A 27,446-nucleotide genomic window follows, 5' to 3' on the forward strand; every position below is an offset into this window, starting at 1 on the left:
TATCCTGGGCTAAAAACCAAGACAGACAGGAACAGTTCCTGGCCGGACTGAGCACACCAGCAGCAGTGAAAAGGAGAGCTACCAGTGACTCTGGGAGCACCTCAACTGGCCGTGCCTGCCCTCTGCCACGTGGCCCATGTTCCTTGTGTTTTAAGGCTTGTTGCCCTTTCATGGGGACACTTGGTGCCCTGTGCTCCAGCCATGGGGTGCTGGGAGCATGAGGGGGAGACTGGCTTTGGGAAACTCACCACTTTGGTCATCTGCTGGCCCACTAAAGGAACCTGTTTGGTTTCTGGAGAAAAAAAAAACCCTATCAATAAATATTTTGCAAGACATCGGACACAGAAACAATCAGGTCTGAAATTTTCACATTTAGGTGTAACTTCCCTCAGAGAGCGTGTCTTAGCCTCCTGTGCCCTTATGAATGAGGACTCTTGAAGCCTACCTAGCAGGAAATCTGGGCTGCAAAGCTGGAAAAAAGAAGAAGCTTAAGTAAACGGAGGCCTTTTTTTTTTTTTTTTAATGAAAGCCCCAAGTGTCCTAGTGGTGCTGAGGGGCGGCAGTGGGAGCCCCAGGCCACAGTCTGGCCATTGGCATGGGTGCTGCAGTCACCCCGTCCCACCACCTCACCCAGGGTCAGCAGGGCCCACCTGTCCGTGGGCGGCCATGGGCCTTCCAGGGCACCCGAGGCAGACGCTCCCTGATGCTAGCTCAGCCTGGACTGAAAAGCAGCAGAAAAGGAAGCTTGTGCCGATGGCGGGTGCTCCTTGCATTGCCATGGCAACACACCTGCTTCCTCCATTTCCCCGCTCCCTGCCAAGGGAGAGCTCCAGCCCTGCCGGCGTCAACACAAGCCCAGAAGAAGTCCAAGTCCCAACAAAACACCTTTTCACCGGTGCCTCGCTCCCCAGGCCACAGCCCTCTCTTCAGTGACTGGAAAAACCTTTACTCTCCTACAAATAACTTGCCTTCCTGCTGCTGCCCTACTCATGCAAAAGCCACATAACCCCTGAGCACTCAGGTGCCCTTGCAGCACGGGAGCCAGCAGCACCCTTCCCCGCCATGGGTGTCATCACACCCCACAGGACACAGCAGCCCCCGGCCCCATCACCTCATGTTTTTCCAGGCCTGCCAGCTTATATTAGCCACCCTCAGAGGCTTGATGAGGGCCAAGTTTTTCTTTCAGCTCCTTTTCCCAGATTTCCCATGAAAGATCTTTTGCTTTGGGAGATTTATGGCAAACCTCCACTGACGAGTAGGCGCAAGGTCGAGCTCCTATTGATGCACCAGTTTCTCACTCACCAAGTCCCAGCCTCTCTTCCCTGAAGAAAACACCCACAAGAACTTGAGTGCTCACACAACAGCATGGGTTTTGGTGCTAACAAAGAGGTCCCACAGCTCTGGAGGAGTTGTGAATGGCACGGCTCATGTGGCAGAGCTGGACCATTGATGCCCAAGGTGCCCGGATGCCATTGCCAGCTGAGCCAAGCCCCTTGCGCAGCTGATTTCTGATGTTGGGCACAATCAGTAGTTTGGTAACAGTTCCTCTCTGCTTTCACAACTTCTGCAGAAACAATTGCTGGTGAAAGCAAAGTGTGTGCTTGGCAGTTCCTCTGCCAGCTTATCAGGGCATCTGTACCGAGCTTCCGGGAAGGGCTGCTCGGGCAGGAGCCAGCACCACCCGCTTGGCCGATCCAGCCCTGAATGGGGAGGACCACTTGGATGCTCTTCCACTGGGCAAGGGCTGGGCTTTGCAAAGCCATTTCCACCAGCTCAGAAAGTTAGTTTTCTCTTCTATTCAACCAATTCAGGCCCCAAATAAGCCATCTGGTTTGCTGCTAAGGGTAACTCTGTGACTGTACTGAAGTTCTGTGCCGCTTTAACTCCTTTCTTCTCTCTGCTTACAGCAAGGAAACAGGATGCCATAGCTTTGACAAAATATTTTACTAAATAAATAGAACTGCAGGCAGTCTCCACAAGCCAGTCTCGCAGTGCCACATGACCACAGCTGGCAAGACACAAGGGTTACATTTAAATTCAATGTTAATTCAGCAAAACATCAACACTTATTTACCACAGTCCATAAAATTCATCTGACAAAATACCTCCAACAGACAGCTTGGTAGCCCTCTTATTCCAGCAATGTAAAAGCACAACAAATCAAGTCAGCACATGTTCTGCAGCATCACACCAGGCTGGCAGCTACACATGTGCTAGCAAGTGACTCTGCGCCAAAATCCCTGCGTGCTCTGGGGCTCTCAGTGCATCTGGCAGTCCTAAATTCCCTTGCCACTTCTGTCCTGTTCCTGGAGGACCTTCCAGTTGTCTGAAGTAGCTAAGGAAGGATCCACCTTTAGCACAAGTTATACATTGCAGCTCTGTAAAAGGACACGGTCACACATATCCTGTTTGGCCCATTGACATTGCTTTTGAAGGAAGCTCCATCTTGCCACTACCATTCCCAACGCCCATGCCTCTGCCACTGTGCCACATCAAGGATGCTGCTGGATGTGCTACCCAGACTCTCCAGTTTAGGTGCAGCTTGATAAGCCTTGGCAGCAGAGGAGAGGATGGGCTGATAAAATCATGCTTGACAGCAGAACAGTTCAAACTTGCCTGCAATGTAGGTGTTTTACTCCACACCCCGGGATCCTGCACCTTTCCAGTGCTGCCCATGGTAATATCTGGGAATACAGCCATGGCCAAGAGCCCCCAAGTCCCACTGGCCACGATGGTCACACTACTTGAGGTTATTGCATTTGTTTTCTCATTGGAGGCACAACCTCTGGTTGCGCTTGGGCCCTGGCCCAGGACAGCTGGAGGAAGCCCCGCTCTGAAAGCCAGCTCCATTTCAGGCCTGTCCACCTGCAGGTAGAGGATCCAGCATGGCCCCACCAACCACCACGAGCAGCCTCACAGTTTACTTGACAGAGCCAAAGCCGTCAGCCACAGCCCAGTCACAACACGGCCTATTTTCTATCGAGACAGTGATAAAAACGCAACTTCTCTGCCAGCACAAGCTCCTTCAAACATGTGCCTGGAGCCAGTGGACCAGAGCAAGGTCCTCACTCTGGTCTAGGCTTCCTTATGTGGAAGCTCTGGAGCCATTGCCATCCATTGCATGTGTGCCAAACCTCAGGTCCCCCCCGTGGCATGCCAGCCCTCTCTGATCCCAGTGTGGATGGGGCAGGTCCGGCCCAGATTTGTCTGTCAGGTCTTCAGATCTCTGCAGCGGTTTTGCCTGCGCCGTCGTTCCCATCTCACTGGGAGCGGCCCGGAGATTATATCTCCTGCGGGTGGCCAGGAAGGAGCAGGGCTGCGAAGAGCAGACCAGCTTTCCCAGCCCTCCGCATCTTCTCAGGGAACAGCCCGGAGGTTAAGAGAAGGCGCTGTCAGCCAGGCTTCCTCTCCTCCTCCTGAAAGACCGCCTTGCCCCAGCAGCAGCGTGTCCCCAGCGCCCGCTCCCTGCCAGGCCTCATCTGGAAGCAAAGCCAACTCAGGCTGCTGCTCTTGCCACTCCCCTCTTTTCCCTGGGACCACAAGCACCAAAGATCAGAGAGGAGCATTTCTTGCTCCGTCTTGGCAAGACAGTGTTGTCTCATACAAAAAAAAAACCCCAAACTGAAGCACATTATTGCTTCCAACTTAAAAGATACAGAGAAACGAGGAAAACGTCCTGGGCCAAATGCAGGCAGCACAAGCCCATCACCTTTGTTCAGGAGATTTATAGCGGTTACGTCAGACGCAGTGGCTAACAGAATCATTTCCTTCAGCAGCGCAGGCACGCGACGGGGGGAGGCAGGAGCCCCCGCGCCCCTGGCTGCCGGCTGCCCGGGAAGCCAGTGCGGGAGTCTGGGCTGGCAGGGCCCTGCATCCCCCGCACACCCTGGCAGAGCGCAGGGACCAGAGCAGGGACGGCTTCTTTGCTGGCCCTTGAGCTGGCTGCCGAGTGAGGGGATGGAAGGAGTGCACAAGAAGCAGGACCATGCGGCTATAAATCCTGTCAAGTCTAACGATGTTTTTCCAAGCATATTTTCCTGACTTCCCTCCCAAGGGATGAAACCCAAAAGATGGTTATGTCTGATCTTTAGGTAACCCAGAAACAAAATGTTTCCCAAACAAATAATCACGTTGCAGTCTGACAATGTTCATTATTACAAAAGGGCATTTTATTTCCATCTTTTTCTGGGTGTACTATATTGCAACGTAACACTACACAGGTCTATCAACATATTAAGATTCTTGCTACAGAATTAAGAAGTTTGTCCATTTGGTCAAATTTCCAAGTTTTTCCTTGGCGTTCTTACAGGACTTGTCACCACTTTAGCACACGAAGTAGTGAAGTGCCAGAAATGTGATATGAGACTTGGAGAGGGTGCTTTCCAATCAGAATTTGCAAAAGTTGTTGGGCTGGCTAGATGCAGGAGGTCAGCACAAATATCCATCCTAATTTTGACAAAGGGGGAGATGAACATCTCCAGATTTTGATCACAAAGTAGATTTGCTTTTCAGGCCTAATGTACCATTAAGGTTGTCTTCTTATTTTTTATGCGCTCTTTGTCATCTCTGCTGCCGTTACCAAGGAAGATTTGTATTATTTTTGAGCAATAATGTAAAATGCCTTGCTTATATTCTGGAATTGTCTTACTTGTTAGGCACCTGATCAATGTAAGTAGTTATATAAACTCATACAAACCATGCCTGAAGTATTATCCACAAAACGTCCATCCATTCAGAGTCACAGACTATAGGTCAGAGAAAAGTCTAGTAGGCATTGCATGTGAATATACATATGAGCAGTACATGAATCACTGAGTAAATATGGCACTTTTACATATTTTCCTGGACGTCATACAGAATTAGGAAACAATCTTCTCTCAGCTGACGCATTTCTAAAATACTGTAATATGGTTTTGGAAAATACACCCCATAGACCAGACAGTAAGAAGTTTAGAAAAGTCAACAGTGCAGCTACCTGAGTTTGTTTCATTAAGTTTAAGCAATTAACAGTAATGTGATATTTTATCATTCACTGCGAGCCTGAGGGTTGTCCACCCACAAAAGCCATGCTGCCTAACCCTGCTATAGATAACACAGCACAGCTCTCCAAGCACGGGGCTCAGCAAGACGATGAACTGACCTAGCAGCTCAGCACCTCCAAAGTGACTTATCCCACCTTCTCCTTGTCCGGACCCTGGCTGCAGAGTCCTGTCCCCCTGCTGCTCCCACCCTAGTGTCCATCTGATCCTTTGGAGAGCTGATCCAGCAGAAAATTAGTCCCTTTTTAAAACTGGCGTAGTTTTCTGCTGGCTTAGAAAGTTGATTTGTCCTATGGAGGGATCAGACCAGCACCAGACCAGTCAAGGTACAGGAGAAGCAGCTGGAACATGTTGGCAGGAACAGGGAGCATGGAGGAGGAGGGAACTGCCCCTTTTTGGTGGCAGTGAGCTGTCAGATTGACTAGGCTGTCTCAGCAGACCAAACCCTTGGAGGAGATACAGTTATTAGCACGAAAGTGCTTAGACCGGTACAGTTTATTCCTATCTAGAAGACGAATAAAGACATACCAGCACAAGGCACTTCACACTCATGTAACTGTGTCCACATGAGGGGTTGCACTGGTATAAGTATAATCAGTAAAAACAAAAAACCCACATCCCTTAAGTGATGTATTTACAAAAATGGTGTAGAACAAGTCTCCAACCTTCAGTTATGAGGTGTGCACACCTTCCGTTCAGAAAATAGACCACAAACTACACATGAAACAACATAAGACACAAAATAAATTAGGGATTTAAAACGCTACATCTAGGAATTATAAAGATTTTTAAAAAAAACTTCAAATGTAATCCCGTATTTCAAATCAAGAACTATACAGCTCCACCGATTGCTTGGACATTTTAAACAGTTTACATTCATCAGGGACAATAGCACTTTGGTTTACATAATTAGGTTAATACGAGCAATGAAACGTTTCTCTCCCTCACGTTACATTGAAGTGAAATACATTTAGAATATATATACTGCCAAGCTGTTCCAATAAGTGCATTCCATACATGAGTAAGTGTAGCTCTTGCAATAGCTACATCAGTTATAGGTCTTTAACAGAACTAAATCAAACCCCTTCAGAAAAGCTTGCTTCGATTCCTTCATGCCTGACCTATTTTTGATTAATCGCATGGATCTTCTCCAGAACATAACCAAGCGCAAAAACTAAGTCTGAGTCGGTACTGTGGCAAGCTCACATACCAGATTGCATGGCACACCCTGGATTCACGAGGAAATTCTCATTTTCATTTGTCTCCCCACCTTTGTAAGTCAGACTCTTAAAACAACAGTATGCTTTTGTACCAAGCTCAGGAACTCGGATTAACTGTAGCTCAAGACACGCAACGGCAGTTAGAAAACATTTAAGAGCAACCAGCTTGACAATCATCAGACAATTATTTTACAAAACTTTAAACAATCAGCAACTCAACCTCTGCAATTTACGAGCAGCATCGCCTCCTAGAGAAAGCACTTATTCCTAGATATTCCTGCAAAGCATTGATCCAGTGCCTGCATCTGTTGTTGGATAGGATGAAGAGATCTCCCAGCAAAATATTTTACTGTCATATGGTTACTTGTTATCAGCTTAAATTAGCTTGTGAGCAGCACATGAGTTATCATATACCTGCCAAACTTGCTTAAAAGAAAGCAAATGGCTGGATTAAATAAGCAACTGAACACGGCTTCAGAGGATAAAGCTCTCAACCTGATCTGCAATCATTACAGATTATTACATTGTTTTAAAAAGTAGACTTCCAACTGCGTAATTTCCAATTTAGTTACTAGCTGGGAGATGAAAACACAGCCTTCATCATTGTCCTCTGGTAGGCTGAGACTTTTGAGAAGTTAATGTATTCATTTAACCTCCTTTTTGCAAATCTGCAAATGTGCCTGTGCTGAGTTTGGTTATATGACGCCCAAGCTCAACTGAGGAACGTATTAGATGCTATTTCCTTGTCAGAAGCTTTACAAACTAAACATGAGTGCGCTTCTTCCGGAACTTCTTGTTCCTGCAAGGTGCCAAGCATCCCAGTGGGGAAGGGAACTGAGAGGGGCAGAGGGCACCCGCTCCCTTGCAGGACGAGGTTAGTGGAGGATGGGTAGGGGACTTGTCAAGATAGTGTTTCATCTCGCTGAGTTGACGTTTCCAACACAGTGAGTTCATTGCCCCACTTCCATTGAAGTTAGCAGGAAACGGGCAGCCGCATCCCTCTGCACTGTTTGGAAAATCTTCAACACGAGTGACTTTGGTCCTGACTCCTCTGTGAACTGTGACCTTACTCTTCCTGCACCAGAGAGGAAATCGCAGTCAGTGCCTCCTGCTTGGTGCAGCGTGTGAACGGAGAGCTAGGCTAAACTTGCCAAAAGGCCCTGAAGGAGTTCTGCATGCTCCCTCAGACCCATTAAAATACATAAAGAACCTTTTCTACTTGCTTTGACCATCTGAGAAAACCACGTCATAAATAAAAAAGGACGGTCAACCCAGATTTGATCTTGTTAGATGCTGAACACCTTCTACTGCCACTGAAGAAAAGAGGAAACAAGGCATTCAACACCTGCAGCACCACCCGTTGAAGACCACATCCTAAGAGATTAACAATAACCAGGAAGACAATACAATAATCTATTACAAATTATGCAACCCAAAGCATATAGCTTAAACACAGTTCCCCTGCTAGGATTCGGCAAAGGAAAAAAAAAATCAGCAGATAAAACCATTTACTTTTACCAGTAAAAATTAAGTTACAGACACCCTCGTTTTCAGGGCAAAACAAACTTTAAAAATATCTTAAAATAGTGAAAAAATATGAGAAAATTTTATTTAAAAATATATGTCCTCCTTACTCCAACTTTGTTTGTACAGAAAGAACTTATTTGAAAAGAAAAAAATAATGACAAACTAAATGCATATTTGGAGTACGCACTTTCTACAGCGTATTTGGTAGAAGCATTATTTCTGTAAAATTGAGTGAGAGGAAGTTAGTTATTCAGCTTTCATTTGTTCCCTGACATCAGAAGGCAGCGTTTCAAACAAGGTGTCCTCTACAGTGAAACCACTCCGCTTCAGAGCTCTACATTCACCGAGCTCAGGTGGGAGGATTTCAAAGTGATTGCCTTTAATATCCAAGTAGGAGAGGAATACCAAATTACCAATTTTAGGTGAAAGGACTGACAAGTTATTTTTCCCAATTTTCAGAGTCTTAAGTTTTTTGCAAAAGTATAGTTCATCTGGCACGCTCTCCACCTTGTTGCAGGTAATGGAAAAGTACTGTAAACTCTGCAGAACTCCTATTTCAGGTGGGATAAAGCGAATGTCATTGTAAGACAAATCCAAATATCTGATTTTGTTGCATAGGAATAGGTGGGATGGAAGAACTTCTATTTTGTTATGGCTGAAGGAAAGCCGCTCGAGACTAGTGAGTTTCTTTATATGCTCTGGGATGTACGTTATACTGTTGTACCACAGCTTTAGGATTGTCAGTTTTCGCAGGTGTTGAAAACTTACTATTTCTTCAATGGATTTGAGGTTGTTTTCCTTTAGATCCAATTCCTGAAGACTGAGAAGGCTGAAGACTGCATGAGGAATGCGCTCTAAATCACAATGAACCAATTCCAGCTGTGTCAGGTTGACCATCTTCTTCAGGTTGTTGAGCATCACTAACTTAGTGCCATCATTATGGATGCACAATTTTTGCAGGTGACTTGAAACATCAACTGCAGATTGTGGGATTTTGGACAAATTACTTTTTACGTAAAGAACTTTAAGGCTTTTAAGTTCCCGAAAAGACTCCAGTGTAATGTTTTTGGAAATATCATGACTTAGGGAGCCTATTAAATAGAGCTCTTCCAAATTTCTGAGGCCATACATCCAGTGTGGAAGTTCTCTGATGTCATCAAACTTGACACTCAAAATCTTGAGATTCTCCTTCAGAAATGCCAAGGCGGCGCTGTGGATCTTCACAGAGCACTGGTGCAAAGAGAGCTCCTGGAGATTGTCCAGCTGTGCAATGGTTGCTGGTATCATTACGTTATTAATTATTTCAAGTTTTAACGACTGCAGCTCAGTAATTTCAAAAACTGTGTCTGGTAGTCCGGACAGCATGAAAAGCTGTAGCTCCAAATGGCCATGTGAGTTCGTCTGTAGCCTCTGTCGCAGTTTATCTGCAGTCCACTCGTTGTTTAGATTCAGCTGTTTCAGCTTATTTTCACTGACCTCAGACAGGAAGACAGCAAAACGTTTGGAATAGAGAGGATCGTACTGATCGATCATATGGAGCATAAAAGCAAAGTCATTCTTGACATCTGGGATATCATTAATTCCCGTCTCTTGCCGAACATATTCAAAAGAATATTCTTTCAGTGAACGGTAGAACAACCAGTACAGTGTATAAAGGCATGTGAGGCCGTAGATGCTTACAAAGCACAGGTAGCAGTAAGAAAGTTTAGAGAACAGATGTGCCATCGTGTGATTACAGCAAAAATTCTTATATCCTGTCATGTCTTCAATATCAACGTTACAGACTACTGTAAAATTAACTTCTGAGACAAGGGCTGTGTTGTAAGCAATAATAATAAGGAATTTAATTACCTTAAGCACAGTCTGGCGAACATACATGACGTAGAGTATATCGCCCTCCTCAACATGCAGTCTAAATTTCTTCACCTTTTCAAACAGTGCTTTGGCCTGTTCACCTTCTTTCTTATCTAATGCCCCAGGTGTTCCTTTGTCCACAACTAACTTCTCAGGGATTGATTTCAAAGACTGCGTCTTGACCAAAGTGCCTTCAGTGCTTGGCTGGATAGTATTCGACTTGTTTATGTTGTTCTTCCTGTTATCTTTCTCTTCAGAGTCTTCTCCGGATACTTCGGACAAGGCTCTTGTTGTCCAGGGAGAATCAAAACATTTCCCGAGTATCGAAATGAAGTGTTCAATTTTGGAGCTTGATCCAGGGAACTTGAACCAAAAGTTACTACACAGCATGAAGACCAGTGTGTGTATAAGGACAAGGTAAGGGAAATACTTGGCATACCAGTGCAGGGCACGCTCATAGCACACCTGATTTATAAAGCTGTATTGCTGAAGGTCCAAATCAGTCTTCAGTCCTTTCATTTCAACTGTAGCTGGAGGGGTGGATGGCTTGGGTGGAGGAAGCGGGGTTGTGTCTGGAATTGTGTTAAACACATTTGAACTATTAGATTGGTTCTGGCAAGGCTGTACGCGCTTTGGAAGGCATATTATCTTGTCTTGCATGACCTGAAACAGACAAAAAGATATCTTTTAAGCTGATGTACCGACAACAGTGGCAGTACCAATGGGTAGCTGTCCTTGGAGTTCCTCCAGCTGCCAGGCATTCCTCCCCACAGCCTGGCACTTGGTTCCACAGGCTCTGCTATTATTATTATTATTCCCCAAAAGACACTTGTTCTATACACCAAGAACTAGGTCACTCCTTTTCATCTATGGTTAGCTGTCCATAATTTGAATAGGAGGGCATTGAGATAACCCAGAAAAAGGAAAATTGTGGGTAATGCTTCCAGAAAAGACCAGGGATCTCCTGCATTGCTCACCCCAGAGACAGACTGTTCTTGTCAGGTGTATTCACACGGGCTACATGATGTTCAGAGATGCCTTAGGCTTGAAAGCAGCCTAACTGCATTCATGTGGCTGTATGCTCACACTGTGATGTCTTATCACACTGAAAATGGCTGATAAAGAGCTGGGACATTATTAATCTTCAGACAGGGATAACGGAGAATTGATGGCATTCGTATGCGTGTGCGCATGGACATAATATTTATTCAGTTTCTCATACATATACATAGAGTTCTCATATCACACACCTGAAGGAAAAAAAAGCAGCTGTCCTTCTATGCTTGAGTCTGTCTATAGTGAAAAAAAAGCAACTTTCTTAATTTGGGCTGGCCATCCATGTTGGCAAACTGAGGTCAGAGCGCCTTTAGGGACCAATCACCTTTGGTTTAACTTGGGATAACACTTTGAGTTCAGTGGAAGGCTTCCTATAGGTCTGAATTTAAAATGCTAATCCATGTGATAAACCAAGGAACTCCGTTATTTGCCCTGAATGACTAGCTGGGATTAGCCCAAACTAAGAATGCGTTTCTAGCATAGATGTATAGATGTATATTTCGCCATCATTGTTGTTGAAAGTACTAAATATGGGATATGCAACAAGAGCTACCAGAATCAGACCCTCCTTGATGATCCACTTTGGTGCAGCGAGATGCTGAGACCAAGCCACACACGTTTTGAGCAATATCAGTGCCATAACTGTTGACACGTCAAAAACTCCTGCAGTTAATCCTTGTCTGTAAATGCCATTCCAGCATGCACCATTACTTACACTCTGGATTCATGTCTCTGGTAATAAGCTGGAATTAAAACATTGCCTGATATTTGCAATGTTTCCACACATTATTTTCCAGTCTGCTTCATCCAATCAAGCAGGTAAACTTAAAAATAACAGATGCTCTACTTTGCGTGCTCAAGCAAACACTTAGCTACTAATGCAAAATTCAGCCCCATATACAGACATTTTAAAACATGGGCATCTTCTCTTTTCAACTGATAACACTTGAAAATGGAGAATACAGGCAAAACTACAGTTGATTTCATGTGAAATTTGGGATATGGTATGTGAAAATCTTGGGCTGTGTAAGAGAGCGAATCCCTCTGAAACAAGAGCTCTGTCAATGTATCCCTTTACCTCCATTTCTAAGTCATGCCAAGAAACGTGAGACCCATGTTTGAACTAGTACCATAACTTTCTATTTTTGTGGAGTCCATCCCAAACAGCACTTTCCTTTTCTTTTCAGCTTTTGGCTCTGTAGCAAAATGTAACTCCCAGTGATTGACAGTAATGTCAATTGTTTACATGTAAGCATCCTCAGAGATGCTTTGGAATGGAAGAGGCATAATATTCGTTGTGGGTGCTGTTAATAAAATAAGCACAGTAATTTCAAATCTCTTTGAAGCATAAAGACAGAAAGGACATTAACATTTGCTAAATAAAGCAAAATAGAAATTACAAAATTACATTTTTCAATAGAAAAATGGTAACAAATACGAACTTAAGTAGATCATCTGTTTTGTTACGTGAAATTGTGGTGAAAACAGGCATCCAGGCACAAGCCAAACCAACAGCTCTAATCTTAGCTGGCACTGCTCCATCGACCCATGCGTAACTCTGCTGATTTACAGCTGGTAGAAGTCTGGTCTGTGTTATCTGATGTTGCTACCTAAACAGCTTTAATTCTGGGACCAGCAAATTTTTGCTTTGTTCATGGTGAACCCAAGAGATAAACATGACACCATCCTTCCAAGGACTGTCCTCATTCATGGTGTTGTGAAAGCACTCCTGAAGCACCCGCCTCACCTCTGTCCCATTTGATTTACCTGTAATGTGCACCCAAACACACCAATCATCAGCATGGCGACGGAGAGATAGTCTGTGAACACATCCCACCAGGGCTTCAGCACCCTGAACGCCGGCTGCTGCTCCGAGAACTGGCGAAACTCCGTCACGGGAATCATCGTCCTGCAAAAGAGCAAGGCCTGCACTCAGCTTCTTGCAGGACATACCCCTCAGTCTGTGCAAGAAAGTACTTCTGTGAGGTTTGAAAAAATCAGATCTGGAAATGAGAAGCCCAGGATGTGGCATGCAAGTCCCCAGCTACCCCCCAAGCAGTCCCTCTGACACCCCATCTCGGAAGAGGGACACTTGTGCTGCCCCCCTGCAGCTTGGGTGAGGAAGATGGAGCAGGACCGGGCTGCCCTCCAGAAAGGCAGGCTAAACCCCTCCCTGCACTGACTCCAGCCTTATCCTATGGGTCATCCAGGCCTTCTGAATCCCTGAAAACCAGCCCATTCTGTACATACTTGAGACATTCAGCTTTATACATGTTAGTCTTGATCTCAAAGGTCTCAAAGGTCTGGCTAAAACGCTTGTCCTGCGGTTAAACTTCACAGGTTCTTTTAGCTATCATGGTTCATTCACTTCCATTTTATTCATAGTGGTGTCAGGGAGGCTTTGGAATATTTGTGTGCATACTCACTGCAGTTTTAAATCTACTATGTTTTAAGTGCAAGTTGCTGAAGTGCTTTAGCTAACCAAACCTACGGGCAGATCAAGGGCTTTATCTTCACCTCAGATGTCTAGGCTTACATCATCACGTCCTCTGAAAAATCAGCTACCTCATGAGCATGTACAGGCAAAGCAACTGATTTTAAAGCCTACAGCATATTGCGTAACTGAGCCCCTGAGATCAAACCAGTACTGAAACTCCCCAGTAAGTTATGATGGAAAGATAAATTTGCATGGGAACGGAACAAAAATACTCCCAAGAGCAATTTACAAAATTTGTCCTTTAACTAATATTGTAAATGCTCACCACAGTCAGTTCATATCACAGTAATATTTGAAGAGTCTGTAATCCTGACTCAGCTGAGCACTGGGACCCATTACTGTGGGTTTGGTGCCATCCAGCTGTGCGCAGGCTTAGCGATAAGCACACGCTTGCTGAGACACTGCCCGGGGACTTAAGGGATTCGGTTCATTCAGAGCTGGGGATCCGGCAGGGGAGGATTCAGGCCCTAATGGCTGCAATTCATCACAGACACAGGGCCATCCCAAGAATTTATAACTGACTCCCACTACACTGGCCATACTCATGTGAAAAGATGCCCAGTTTGACATCATCTCAGGGACTGCTGGGCCTCTGCTTGCCCAGCTGAGCCTCAGGAGGTACCACAGTCCTCCCAGGCACAAGGTGACATCTGCAAATTAGCTTGGGTTAGTAGCATAAAAACTTCTTAGCCCTTGCTCCCTGCTCCCCCCTCCTCTTGCAACCCTTCCACATTGCTGTAAGCACTACTTGGCCAGGCAGGAGAATCTCTGTCAGCCTCTTGTCCTTCTAAAAAGCTGTCCCTAGGACGCATGCCACAATGCCAGATGAAATCACACACATCTCTCACATGGCTGGCGATCCCCAAGAGGAAGGCAAGCTGTCCTCTGCAGCACTTGCAAATTAATAGACCATCAGTGAACACAATGGCAATGTCAGCCTGACTTCGCACAGCCAGGTCGGAGGCTCAGCAGCATCCATGCCAACAGGCTTGGATTGCTGCAGTAGTGGCGAAGGAACGCAGCATTCGTTATCAAATTGCATGCAGCCAGGAGCTGTGGTTCTGATTTTTGTGTGCCTGTCTTGTAAATGCTCAGCAGACACATCAGGGAAGATTTACCTTTACAGCAAAGAACAGCTCAGGCAGCTGCTGGGACAAACCTCTGCTGCCTTTCACTTCTCTTTTAGAAATACTGGTTCATACTCGTACACATTTCCCTGCCATCGGTAAAGAATTTCCCTCCTCTTTTTTATTTCCACATAAAACATAGGTGACTGGCAATAGCTGCTGGTAAGCTTTAAAAAATCATTTTTCTATCAAGCACTGAAAAAGATTGAAAATTCTTAAAGGAATACACTAATACAAATGTTAGCTCATCAGTTGCCGTGGAACAGTCCTGCTCAAAGCTTTGGAACACATATACTGCTGTTGGCTCAGGTTTTGAGGCCAGTTAGCTGACTGGAATGCCATCAGTATACCAAAGAATACGTATCAACAGTTGTCTTTAAAATCAAGAGGGTTTGACATGTTCTTTTTTTTTCCCCCCTTTTAATAATGGTTCATGGGTTCTTTTTCCTCTCCTGGTGCTGCAGCCTCTGGGGGTCTTATTTGTAAAGTTTTTCCAAAAGTATAGACAATTCAAGTGTCAGATAAGACCCAATCATGTTTCCTACAGTGAAGCCTCTTGAGAAAACACAAGTGCTCACATGCACCAAAGCACACAGAGACCACGTCCTACCTAGTCAGATGTCTAAGCAACTCTGCGGATCAGAGCTGTGGCGTTACAAACATTGGCAGCACTGAAACAGGGGCAGCGCCTGACAGCAGATGGGACTGGAAACTATCTTCCAAATTACTGTGCAGGGACGGCTTTTAAGACCAAAAAATAATTTGGCTGTTGCATTTGATGGGTTTCACTCTGTAGTTTTAGGGGCCTTTGTTGTATTATATATTTGCTTTATTTCTTCTAAGTGATGTGTGGGGAATTTAGATGAAGGCAGATAGTTTCTGGCACCACAACACAAGCTGCTCTGATCCCTTGTTCCCTTTAGAGGCTGCAGTTTGCATAAGGTGACTCCTCATTAGCAGAGCGCACATGCTGCTGCCCTGGCTAATGGGCCAAGCAGGAGGAGACCTGCATACAGAGAGCCTCTCTCAGCCGTGCTTGAAACCCGTGTGTAAGGGTGGAAGGTTTGCAGTCCAACACCAGACATCAAAATCTGTCTGCCACTTATGTTTTTCTTTATTGTTAAAAAAAAGAAAACAAACATTACTGAATAATGGCAATGGTACTGCAGATAATAATGGTAAATTAACCAACAAAGTCTAGTGACAGACAGTATTTTTTAACTTCAGGGCAAAAGACACTCACAAGAAGCTTTAAATGGAGATTGGACGTGAAGAACTGGGTAACCATTTTCCAACATTGCCTGGAGAAACCGTGTTGCTTCTCCCTGTTGCCACACCAACAATAAAGAGAAAATGCTGGGGAAAAGTGCAGAGAAGCCTAGGCTTACCAGCGGAGCTGGTATCTGCATGCAGAACAGAAAGACATGAAATTGCTTTGTATTCGTCTCCTGCCTCCCTCTAGCTTCCTTCCCGTTCTGTCCTGTCCAGTGACCGAAAGGCTAGCTATGAGCAGCGGCTCCGAGGCCTCAGAAAAGCCACAGCAGGTCCACGTGGCCCCGAGCAATCCTGAAAACCCTCCTGGCTGTGGCTGAAGTCCGGCTCTTCCCACTGCTACACCCGGAGCCGCACCACCGCCAGATTCATTTATAACCGTGCACAAACCAGGTCTGCACAAAATAAAGTGATTCAGTCAATCATTAATTTAAACAAATCAAAACAGGGATGCTAAAAAGTCACACTGCAGCCCAAATCAGAGCAGTGTCTGGGACAGCACACCATCTACTCTAGACTCTTATCTCTTCTTATAACACGGAGACAGAAGAAAAAGAGCTCAACATTTCAGCTGCTGAAAACTAAGACAGCATTACTAATTTCAGTTCACCCACATTCAAAATGCTATTTAATGGCACAACTGTAGCTGAAATGGCACATTGTAGCTGAAATGTGGAGTCCGACTTACGTTAAATACTATTCTAACCTACTTTAGGAAATATTTAATTCTAAATATTGGATATTTTATTCAATTAAAATCAGACTCAATATCTTTTTTCTCTCTTGCATTTCTAATAATCCTCAGTCTCTAGAGAAAAGAAAACTGTACATGAGAAAGTTGCAGATGCCCCAAGCCTGGAAGTGTTCAAGGCCAGGCTGCACGGGGCTTTGAGTGACCTGGTCCAGTGGAAGGTGTCCCTGCCCAGAGCAGGGGGTTGGACTAGATGATCTTTAAGGTCCCTTGCAACCCAAACCATTCTATGATTCTGTGAATAAAAACCAAACCAACAAACAAAAAACAAAACCAACAAAAAACTGAAGGGAGATAAATTAGCAGGGTTTTTTTATTATTATTATTATTAAATTTCTAGGAAATACAGAAGAGTTGATAAGTGAAAATGCATACGTGATAATAAGATGAAGTACTGGAATCCAGATGCAAGAATACCTAAATTCCCCTGCAGAGGAAAAGGAGGATCAGATAAGTACCTCAAAGGAACCTGCAAAGACTTGAAGATAAACAAACAGATGTGGCTTATGCTGGAAATAGAGATGTGGAAAAGAAATTTTTAAAATATTCAGACTCTTAGCTGATGTAAACAGGAACAGCCTCCAGCAAAATAACAAATATTCACTCCAGCAGAAAAACTAAATACAGAAATCTGCTAATGCACAGGCGATTAGGAGCAAGGCACAATGACTTAATGTGACCTAAAAGAGCTAAGGAGAATCAATAGATCCAAGTGAGAGAGAAAAGTATTGGAAACAAATTAGACTTAATGAATCAAGAGATTGAATCAAAGGATCGTTGTGAAATGGCCACACCATGGAGCAAACCAGCTTCTCAGCAACTGGCCTTCATCAGAGGGAATAAAGGAAAGTGGTGGGGACAGTTTGGAAGTAATGGTGGCTCTTGCCAGTCCGGCTAAAGAGAAAAATGAGTATGTTTTACGAATCGGGCAATCTGCGTGACGGGCACTGCAGAATATGAAGGAAATTAACTAATTAACTTCCTGCCCACTGGCAGCTCAGAGGATGCTGGGGCGGGCAGCCGGGGGGTTTCTGGGCAGGGACCGCCAGCGCAGCACTGGTGGCCCTGGGGCCGAGTGGCACAGGCGGGGCTGCTGGGCAGTGGCCAAACCTCTGCCACCAACGCTATGTCAGCAGGGCCTCTGAGACGCTGACAAGCGCGTTTCCAGCTGTAGCTGTAGCTACCCTACCTCCACCAGCAAGTGCAGCCGGGTGGACCGGCCCTCCCCAGCCGTGGCACAGGGTGCCCAGGCTGGCACTGCTCACTGCTGGGGCTCTTTGGTGGTCCTGGCTGTCACAGCGTGGCCAGCAAAGCCCCAGGGACAAGCCCCAGCCTCAGCTTAATGCTTCACATGTAGGCGCTGTGAGCAGCTCCCCGCAGCTTTGTGTCCACTGAATTTCTGTGACCTGCACGGCAGCAGCGCGAGAGGGACCCCAGTCAGAGTCAGACGCTTGGGGTTGTAAAAGTCTATACACTCGGCGTGTCTGAGATGTGTGTGGTACACCCCCTCACTGAGCTGTATTTGTTTTGCATCTTGAGAGATGCTTTACAAAGAAAAAACACATTAATACTCAGAGAAGTTCCCTGCCAGTACAACCCCAAACAAAACTGCTTTTGGCTTCTAGCAGCTGCCGGGCCCCACGCTCCAGCTATTGCTAGGTGACTGTTGCTATTTTTAAGCAGATTCTCACAGAGTAACTTCATTCATTTTATGGAGCGTAACTGTGTGGATTGACACCAGCCCTCAGCGGAATTAGAGGGTACGCTGGTGGAGAGCACTGTTACCAGTGAAAACCACTGCCCGGCTCCCACTCTGCCCCACCTCAGCTTTCAAGGCAGAGTTTGTAGAGACCCTGCCATTAAAAAAAGCACACTGAGCAAAGCGGAAAGAAATAACTGGAAGGCCCTGCCTTTATCTCACCCGCACCAGGTCTGCTAGCACGCATCTCCCACCCCAGCACCTCCCGTCACTGTCCCCTGCCATGACCAGATGGCTGCCAGGCCACCTGCACCATGCCATTGGGAAAGCTGCCAACCAGTCTGTGCCCTTCCACAGACAACACTCGATGGTACCCACGGACACCAGCCAGCCTGTGCCCCAGCTGCGGCCTCCTCACCCAGCAAAGGCCTGTCCCTGCGACAGAGAAGGGGCATGACTGCTGCTTCGTGTGCTTTGGGCAGGAGACTGGGACTTGCCAGAGCTGTGTTTGCCAAACTGCAGGTGTTCTTCACCAGAAGTCAAGCCCTCCGCTATTTTATTCTTCCAGTAGCAGTTACTCAATCTTGTTGCCACACGTTGAAGCAATCACTGTCATCCATCACTTGTTTTAGGAGAACGACCACCGCCGCACACCAGAATCAAGGCCCCTGGGTGCTGGACAGGCAATCAACATCCAGAATGTATTGGTTCAGTAGGGGCAGGGTGTGAATAACACACCAGAGGGAAAAAGGAGGAGGAATGCAGCAGGAGGAGAGAGACAACATTGCAGAAACAGTGACGTTTACAACTGGGAAGCATAAAACGTTGGTGAGATTTCTTAAGCTGACTAGAAAAGATGTTTAAGCGATTAGCCAGCTGACATTTAACCACATTTCCCTGACATCACACCAACCGTCCTCACACCCCACCTCCTGAGAGCGGCGCAGGGTCCAAGCAAGTCCCAGATGCTATGGACACGACCCCGACTCCCCCACAGGGAGGGAGCTTTCCGCTTGCTGCGAGGAGCCTGGGGCTGGTGGCCGCAGGGCCACAACCACAGCCCAGCTGAGTACGCCTGGAAGGGTCAAGGCTGAGATATCCTCAAGAGACAATTCAGATTGGGACTGCTCAGTCCTTCAGATTAGAGATCTACTGAAAGGAGAAAGTGCTGGGCTAGGCAAAACCTGCCCTCCTGGCTGTTTTAAACATAATGCATGTGTTAGAATAAATTATGAAATGCCTTTTGGGAATAGTGCTGCAAGCAGGCCTCGGGGTTGGTTCCCATACATGATTTATTGCATATTCATCTTCATTAAAGGAACTGAGCACAGCACATATTCAACACCCAACGAGCTTCTGACCCGCTAGCGGGGACTCAGCAGAGCCCGAGTGCTGCAGGCTGTTTGACACGGGACACGGCACTGCACACCCTGAGCACCACAGCCTGCTGCCCTTGGTTGTAAACATTTGTTACTCTGCAGAAATTCCATGAAGTCGTTTTTCAGATGGTTCTGAGTTGTCTGGCTTTGGTCGCCTGGGGCCAGGAGCTAAAGGGCGTGAGGCTGCACTGAAAAGCAGAATTTTGCATTCTTATTTTGCCTGAATGGTAACTACACACTGAGACAGTTAAACGGGCAGCGATAAGGGAGTTTCGCAGTCAGTTTCACAGAAATACTCAATTTAAAACCACTGGTCTACGCAGAGCCCCAGGCTCAGGGCCACAGTCTCCTCTAGCCAGGGACGGTAGGGACAGCCTGGCACTGAAATGGCTTGGTACTAACATCATCAGCCACAGTTTCTGCTGATTATAACTTTGCCAAATTCGTATTTGTGGGTGAGGCGGGGCCCCTGAAATGACCATAAGGAAAAACCTGCCTACTTTAAAGGACGATTTAAATGAAGATCTAGCCAGTAATTGTTCAAATCATTTCTAGAAACAAGCTTAGGAGAACAACATTGGACTTGTGCTCTTTTTATTTTAAACTTTCCAGACCCCCATCCCAAAAAATTTGGCCTGTGTAGCAGGGACGTACTTTTTACTGCAGTGTGAACAGTTGCCTGCAGCCGGCTGATTTAGAAACCTTTGGAAACTGTGGGTTTGCCTGTGTCCTTTGATCTCAGCAGCTGAACACTTCATCCTCTGCGCGTGTCCCGGAACCCCTCACAGCTCCTGGCAGTGCCTGTGCTGGCACCAGAGTTCACAGATAATGAACCTGCTTCACTTCATCACCTAACCAGGAGAGGACTAAAAGTGGACCCAGGGACAAGGCACCAAGTTTGGAAAACTAAAATTAGGCTAAGGGGAAATAAGATGATAACAGCTGGAATTAGCAACTCCTGATTCCCAAGGGGCTGGTGTTCCATCCTTATCTCTGTATTCTGACACACATTGTATGTGCAGAGAAAATGTTTGAACTACCCTGACATTTGGTTTTGGTAATTATCTTGCTATATGTTTGCACTGACCAAAATGTCAGGATAGCATTTTGCTAAGTGTAGGTGCTTGGTCAGTTTCCCTGCTAGGCTTTACAGCCTTTGGTGTTTCCTGTAACACAAAATTTAAATTAAAAAAAAAACATTGTCAATTTTTTTTTTGGTTGAAAAACTACTTTGAATGCTGGCTATTTGGAAGTATGGCAAAAAAGTATCACTGTTGCCACTTTTTCAAACATGATGGGTTACTTTTTGTTATGTTGATTTCCATAGGAAGAAATACCATCATTCTGAAGTAAGAAATACAAACAAATGATGCTGTTGCTTGAACATAAATCCCATCTGAAGGAACTGGAAGGCTATTAAAAACAAACCATTTGCATCTAAACAATTATTTTTAGAAGTCCATATGTTTACTCTGTTTTCAAATAAACTACTTGAAATTCATCTTCTTGGGGCTGAGGCTGGTGATGAAATGTGGTGTGAAGGAACAACACAGCGTGAGTCAGGACTCCTCGCTGGGACCCGGCCGTGGGCTCCCTGCCCTCCAGCTTTGGGCCCCCCACATCGCCCTGCCATGCCGTCGCTTCTCCAGCTGCACACCAGAAAAGTATCTACTTTCTTCGCTACCTTTGGTGGGAAATATGAACGAATAGTACTACAAAATCATAACATACTACTTTGTCCAGTTTTCTGCAATGGTTGAGCCTAAGCTGACAGCACACCAAAAACTTCCCTGCAAAGCCACCACAGTTAATTTGATTTCACACTACACATTACCAAAATTAGGTGTCATAGTTGGTATTAGTCTGAAATCTGGGGAGCAGACAAAACACAATCAGCCTATAGAAGATATTATTCCAGCAATCTCAGTTTAGTGCTCCTACTAAACATGTGCAACCTGTGCAGTTTTCACTGGGGATGGACCTGCATCAATGTGGAAGAAAGCAGGCTGGCCACGACCGGGCTGTCCCCTGCATGACAGCCATTCAGCGCAGAAATCAGGTTTCATTTCCAGACGTACTTAGGCTGTGCCACTCAAGCTCCAGCACAGCCACAACCCCGCTACTGGAAGACTGCCCTCCGTTACGCCAGCTCCCACAGCTGAGCTTCCCCGGTGCCCCAGCCCTGCAAGTCCGCAACCGTGGGCAAGACTCCAACGTACCACCGGGGCTTTAGTTGCTTGAGAAAACTGAAAAAGGTATAACTTCCAGAAACTTGCTGAACACCTAGACCTTTTCCATTCTTTTGTCTCTGAGCTGCAAGCATCCAGCGGACATTCAGGTTTCAGCTGCCCTCTGGCTAACACCCAAGAGGAAGCATGGCAGATCCAGAGGTGGCAGTGAATCCTCCTCCTCTGCTGGGGCTGTCAGTACCATCTGCTGTGGCAGTGGAAGATCAAAGGCCTGAATCCAGCACTCAAAGGAGATGTAAAGGATGTAAAGAGGAGACATAAAGAGGAAGTAACTTTAATAAACTGCATTTCAAAATATATGCTGCAATTTCCACCTACACATACAGTGAGTGCCGCTTTGGTGACGGATCCCAGACAATAATCTTGTTGTTTGTTTTAACTGAGTCATAGTACTTTTTCAGGTATTACACACCAAAAAGACTTCCTATTGTCAGCAGCTCTTTGACTTCAACTTGGTTGGACTGAAGACAGAAAGATGTTCAGGGCCAGATTCTGCCAGATAAAGTCTCTGTGAAATCAACAGGAGTTCTTTCTGTACCAAGCACATAGGCCTGTGTGGAGGTTTGGCTTTGCTGAGCTATTTGTCCAAATCTAAAGGAAAGTACGCTCTACGCATTTCCATGTCAAAGGCTACTTCAAAGGCAAGACTCACCATTTTTCAGCTCTGGGAGTAACATTCTTACTTTATCAGGGCTATCACTCAAGCTGCCGGCCCTCTTTCCAGAGCTGCAAAATGTTCTTAATGCGAGTGAAAACCTTTAACGGCAAACCAAAGCAGCCAGCAAGAAACTATCCAGTAAGTGGTATTCTAGTACTCCTGAAATATGTCTAAACGATTGAGAACAGCAAACTCACATAAAGTTTTAATCAAAGTTACACAGGTTTTCCACAAACACTTATTTAACAAACTCAGATAATGAAGACAGAAACAATACCATAAAATGTCACAGGACAGACAATATTACACAAACCAGTGCCACTCCTTGCCAAAGGAACAGCCAGGGGCCTCAGGCTAATACAAGTGCTCAGAATAAAAAATGTTCAGCTGATAACTAAAAATTAATTCCTAATTAGGACAGGAAGCACAAAGGGTCCATTCGGAGTCTTAAGCAGCTCAACCATCTGAAAAGTTAGTGAAAAACTTTTTATGCAGTGACTGAGCCAAAAATATTAAAGAAATGCTTGCTTTCACAATTTGTGAGACTTTTTCATATAAAGGATCTTTTCTGCTCCTGCTTGCACGCTACACAAGAGAGCCTTCTAAACTTTGCAATAAAGTATGGACAAACATACAGGTATTCTCAGCCTGAAACACAGCTGATGTATTTTCCTCCCCCCAACTATCCTATGCGACAGAAATCCTCATCAATAAAAATAAAGCTCATAGTCTCACCCATCCTCCTGAAAGAATGAGAAAGACTAATGCAGATAAATTCAGGCACATAAAATGGGTGTTATCTACACATACTGGAAGATAAACAGGAACAGCCACAGAATCAGGATCGCTATACACATAAGACGACTTTTAAAGATCATAAACTTCAGAGATGTGGAAATCCAGAGCTATCTGCCTAAATTCTTTATTGGACTTTTTCAGTACAGCGTCCAGCCATGGCCCACTGAAGAGGGATTAGTGTTAAACTTGTTCCACCAAAAACTGCGTTCCTGCATCATAAAACAGAAAGAAAAGCTGTATCCATCAAGCCTAAATTTTGTGAGATCAAAGCAGTTGCTGACCACACTATGGCAGGTGTGCAGGTCTCGGAAATTATGCTGCCATGGGCAAATGATGGCAAAGAGTGAATATTCTTTTTAATCACACTACCTTTAACGAAGGGCTTTTCTGACAATATTGTCTGTGAACACTGATCTGGCTCTATAAGCTTGCATGAAAACTATCTATCCCAGAGCCAGCTCATCAAGCATTCACATCAAGTGGAAAATGAGATCTCTAACGGTGCTTGCTCAGAACACGAAACCTGCTCTCTGGCAGCAACCTGCGCTTCTGAGCTGTTGCATTCTGCTGTAAATCACATGTACATCAGGATCTTACACTGCTGCATGCTCAGGGCAGGGCTTGACCTGTGCTCTGCTTCACCATATGCTCCAGAGCAAGCAATTAACCCAAGCTCCCACCTTGCTTTCAGTAATGAGTAAATAAAACTGGAAATGTTCTCAGCACTTCAGAAGTTTAATTGCTGGCTTGCTGAATTTTGGATTCCCTTCAATACAAAATCACTATGTGCTATTGCCACTGAAGGGAGACATGAGCTAGTGTCTCCGTTCTCAGCAGACCATAGCTTAGCCCACGATTTGAAGTTGGATGCTGCTCACCTGAAAGTCAATGGAAAAGTTAAAGTTTACTCTGACAGAGAGAGAAATGGATGTTCAATGTTAGTCTGCAGGATCAAATGTTTTCACATATGCTGGTTCAAATTCAGTGGAACTTTGTATGCTCACCTTGAGAGCAGTGTTAGTACCTTCCCAGGGAGAACGGTGCCATTCTGTGCTTCAGGGGAGGCATTTGCTTTACTTTAAAATCAAGAAAAAACATGCACTGCATCTTAATGCAGGATTCTTGCAAACAAAGAGAAATTGTGCAAAGCACATACACGGCACTATCCTACCTTTAAAAAAATCTGACCTGACCAACTACTAGATTGTAAATCAATCCTTCACGGGAGATGGAAACAGAGTAGACACAACCTCCATACTGGAAAAAAATGCTGAAAAAACCGACGCTGGTTTAAGCCTACGACTCTCTGGATGACACAGTTGTAAAGTTTATGCTGTGTCTGATTAGCTGCTTGTGTCAGGCACTAAAATGTAAAATGAATACAGTGCAGGAAAGCTGATCCAGGGTCTGTCGGGTTTGAAGACTGCTCTAAGACACTTTGCCTGCCTGGGAATGGGAAGACAGCGATGCATTCTCTGTATTATGAATGAAGCCAACGGAGCAAATGGCATATTCGTGCACACCCAAGAAAGTGAATCAAACCTAGTATCTTCTTAGTGGGAAAGATATCTTAGAAGCAAAGATACCAACAGAAGTCATCGCACTATAGCTTGAATTTGCATCAGAATTTTGTGCACAAAATCCCTGGGCAAACAGCTAAAGGATGAAGAAGACAGTAAAGTTTCCATTATGTTGACCATGTGAAATCCAACACTTGTTAACATTCTTCTGACAAATCATTCTGGAAGAAGAATGGCTTATTTGCTTTACTAAGTAAGGTTTTTAGGGAAGTATTTGGGGTTTCTCCCCCCCCCCCCCCCCCGACGTAAAATGTCTTTTTCGGTGTTTTCTTTAAATACACAGCCCCTCTCCTGCCCTTCACAGCTCTGTGACAATGAGGACAATATCTTTTCACTAAATTTTCTCAAAGAGGAAAAAATCCCCTAAAATAAAACTCTAGCTCCTGTTATTGTGAATTGTTTGGACGGTAACTGAAATTTTTTTTACTTCCCGCAGCATTAAAAAAGGCTTAGGCTGGGAAGTGCCTTTCTAGTTGTGAATAGGGGCCATTTCAACCAGTTGCAACTGAGGTCAGTGGACAATCAGGGGAACTGCTCCTCCCAGCACTCTCTGACCCAATTCATTATTCTGGGTTGTCACTCCGGCGCTAAGGCCACCTGAATATTGTTTAACCCTCTCTACTGCCCAGTCCGGATGCCACCCCCCTCGCGTCAAAGCTTTTTATTGTGGGCCTCAAAAACCAGATACCGAAGTGGGATGCAGCTGCCTCAGGAAATGAACTCGAACCGGTACAGGAACTGACTGCAAGATAGCACCAAGCACTGAGGTAAGGAACTTGTGAGAAGAATTCAGCAGTCTCTTATTTTGTTTTTCACCAACAACCAGCACTGTCCTTTTCCAATACCAGGCATACAAAGTAAATAGATTTTTAGGCTTTCCATCAGAAAGTTTCTTTCTAAAACTGCTTACAAGAGTAAATAGTAACAACAACGCACAGAGAGTTATATTATGTTAAAACCTCCATTAGTATTCAGACTGGAAGAAAACAGCATCACGGCTGCCACATATTCAGCAAACTCAGAATGCAACTGGAAAAGGAAATGATTCAGAAACCACAGGTGCTCAGCACCAGGCTGCTGTGCCTCGCTGGCAGCCCGTGGGCACGGGCACATGTGAGACAGCAGGAATCAAAGGCCAGGTTAAAATTAGGGATCAACTCAGAACTGTGCTCAGCCCAGCTCTCTCTGCTGATCTGCACCACAGGGGCAAACAGGCATTTCCAGGGGAAGAGTGAGCCCAGGGGGTGCGTGCTACCCTCCTGCTGCTTTGATCACACCAAAACGGAAAGTAAAAGCGGGTCTAACATACCAGGGGAGAGGGGATATATACGTACTCGGTTAAATTGGGAAGAAAGATTTAAAAAAAACCCAAACAACTTATTTCCAATATTGTCATATTTTTCTTCACTATCTTGCAAAGCACCTTTCTGTCCATCCAGTTTTTTACAGCATCACTCAAGCCTATAGTGCTCTACAAGAGCAAACACGTACATGTGTGTCTTCAAACAGCGCTGCTCATAATGCTCTTCCCTTACAGAAAGTACTTACTCCAAAAGTAAAAAAAAAATCAAAAGGTGAGCCATAACTCACATACTTATCTGTGCAGTGAAATTTTTCACTTTTAAACATTTTCATCCTAATTAAATTCTAGCAAGATACATTCGTCAGTCTTTCATAAGCCTCTCATTTTGCTTGGTCAACTCTTCCCAGCGAACTGGCCAAACGGCATTTCGTGAACAACGAACAAAACCGCCCGTCACGCTGCGACAAGGCAGGATGGGTTTTAAACCGATTTAAAATTGGGATTTTTTTTTGTTTTAATCTCTTGGAAAGCAGAGCCACGAGCGCGGGGGGCTGCTCTCCCCTCCGCCCCGCCGGGGCGGACCCGCCAGGACCACGCCACCTCCGCGGAGGGACCGCGCTCCCCGCCCCGCCGCCTCCCCGCAAGGCGGGCTGCTTCGGGGTTTGGGTTTTTTTTTCCGAGAAAAATATCGTCACGGGCTTCCCTGCAGCCGCCCGTCTCCACGGCGACGGTTTCGCCCCCGCGCCGCCCCCGCTCCCGGGAAAAGCCCCCCCTTGGCCGCGGGCCACCGCCCCGCAGGGCACCCCCGGGGCCGCCCGAGCGCCGCGGCCCGGCAGCGGGGGGCCCGGCCCGGCCCGGCAGGCGATGGGATGCGGTGGGGCGGGGCGGGGCCAGGGGGCCGCCGCGGCCGCTTCCCGGCGCCCCTCCGCCGGGGACAGCAGGCGGCGGCGACCCCAGATAAAGTTTGGGTACCCCAGCGCGGCCCAGGGGAGGGGGTGGCACCGGCGATGCCACCGTGGGGGCAGAGCGGCGCCCCCGCAGCCGCTGCCTGGGCCGGGCCGGGTCTCTTCTCCCCGCGGCGGCTCCGTCCCCGCGGCGATGCCCCGACCCCAGGGCGGGAAGCGGAGGGCCCGGGGAGAGGCGGGCCGGGTGCGGAGGCGCCTACCTGGTGCGCAGCCGGGCGAGGGTGCGGGGTCACGGGCGGCGGCGGCCGGGCGGGAGCGCGATCATGCCGCTGTGCGGTGCGGGGCTGAGCGCGGCAGGCAGGGCCGGGCCGGGCCGGGCCGGGCAGGGCCGGGCGGGGCGGGGAGGCCGCCTACAGCCGCGCTCCGCCCGCCGCCGCTCCGCCCCCAGCCGCCGCGGGGCCACGTCTGACGCAGGCGGCGGCGGCGGCTGGGGGACACGGGTTGGGCTGGGCCGGGAAGCCCCCGCTACGGC

General features: G+C 46.3%; 1 protein-coding gene across 2 annotated transcripts; it reads right to left on the bottom strand.

Moving 5' to 3' along the window:
- Nucleotides 1-4,147: 4,147 nt before the first annotated feature.
- On the bottom strand, nt 4,148-27,290 carry LRRC8C (leucine rich repeat containing 8 VRAC subunit C). Of its 2 annotated transcripts, XM_086753631.1 has the most exons (3): nt 27,175-27,290; nt 12,464-12,605; nt 4,148-10,303 (listed from the first exon to the last, which is right to left on the bottom strand). In XM_086753631.1, the coding sequence occupies exons 2-3, from the start codon at nt 12,599-12,601 to the stop codon at nt 8,033-8,035; spliced, it is 2,409 nt and encodes an 802-aa protein (XP_086609757.1). In that variant the 5' UTR covers nt 12,602-12,605; nt 27,175-27,290; the 3' UTR covers nt 4,148-8,032. The 2 variants fall into 2 exon arrangements, with proteins under 2 accessions (XP_086609757.1, XP_086609758.1); XM_086753632.1 differs by lacking the exon at nt 12,464-12,605 and having other exon boundaries at nt 27,175-27,269.
- Nucleotides 27,291-27,446: the final 156 nt, after the last annotated feature.

This window comes from Chlamydotis macqueenii, chromosome 8 (assembly GCF_036417535.1).
Source record: "Chlamydotis macqueenii isolate bChlMac1 chromosome 8, bChlMac1.mat, whole genome shotgun sequence".
NCBI classification, from domain to species: Eukaryota; Metazoa; Chordata; class Aves; order Otidiformes; family Otididae; genus Chlamydotis; species Chlamydotis macqueenii.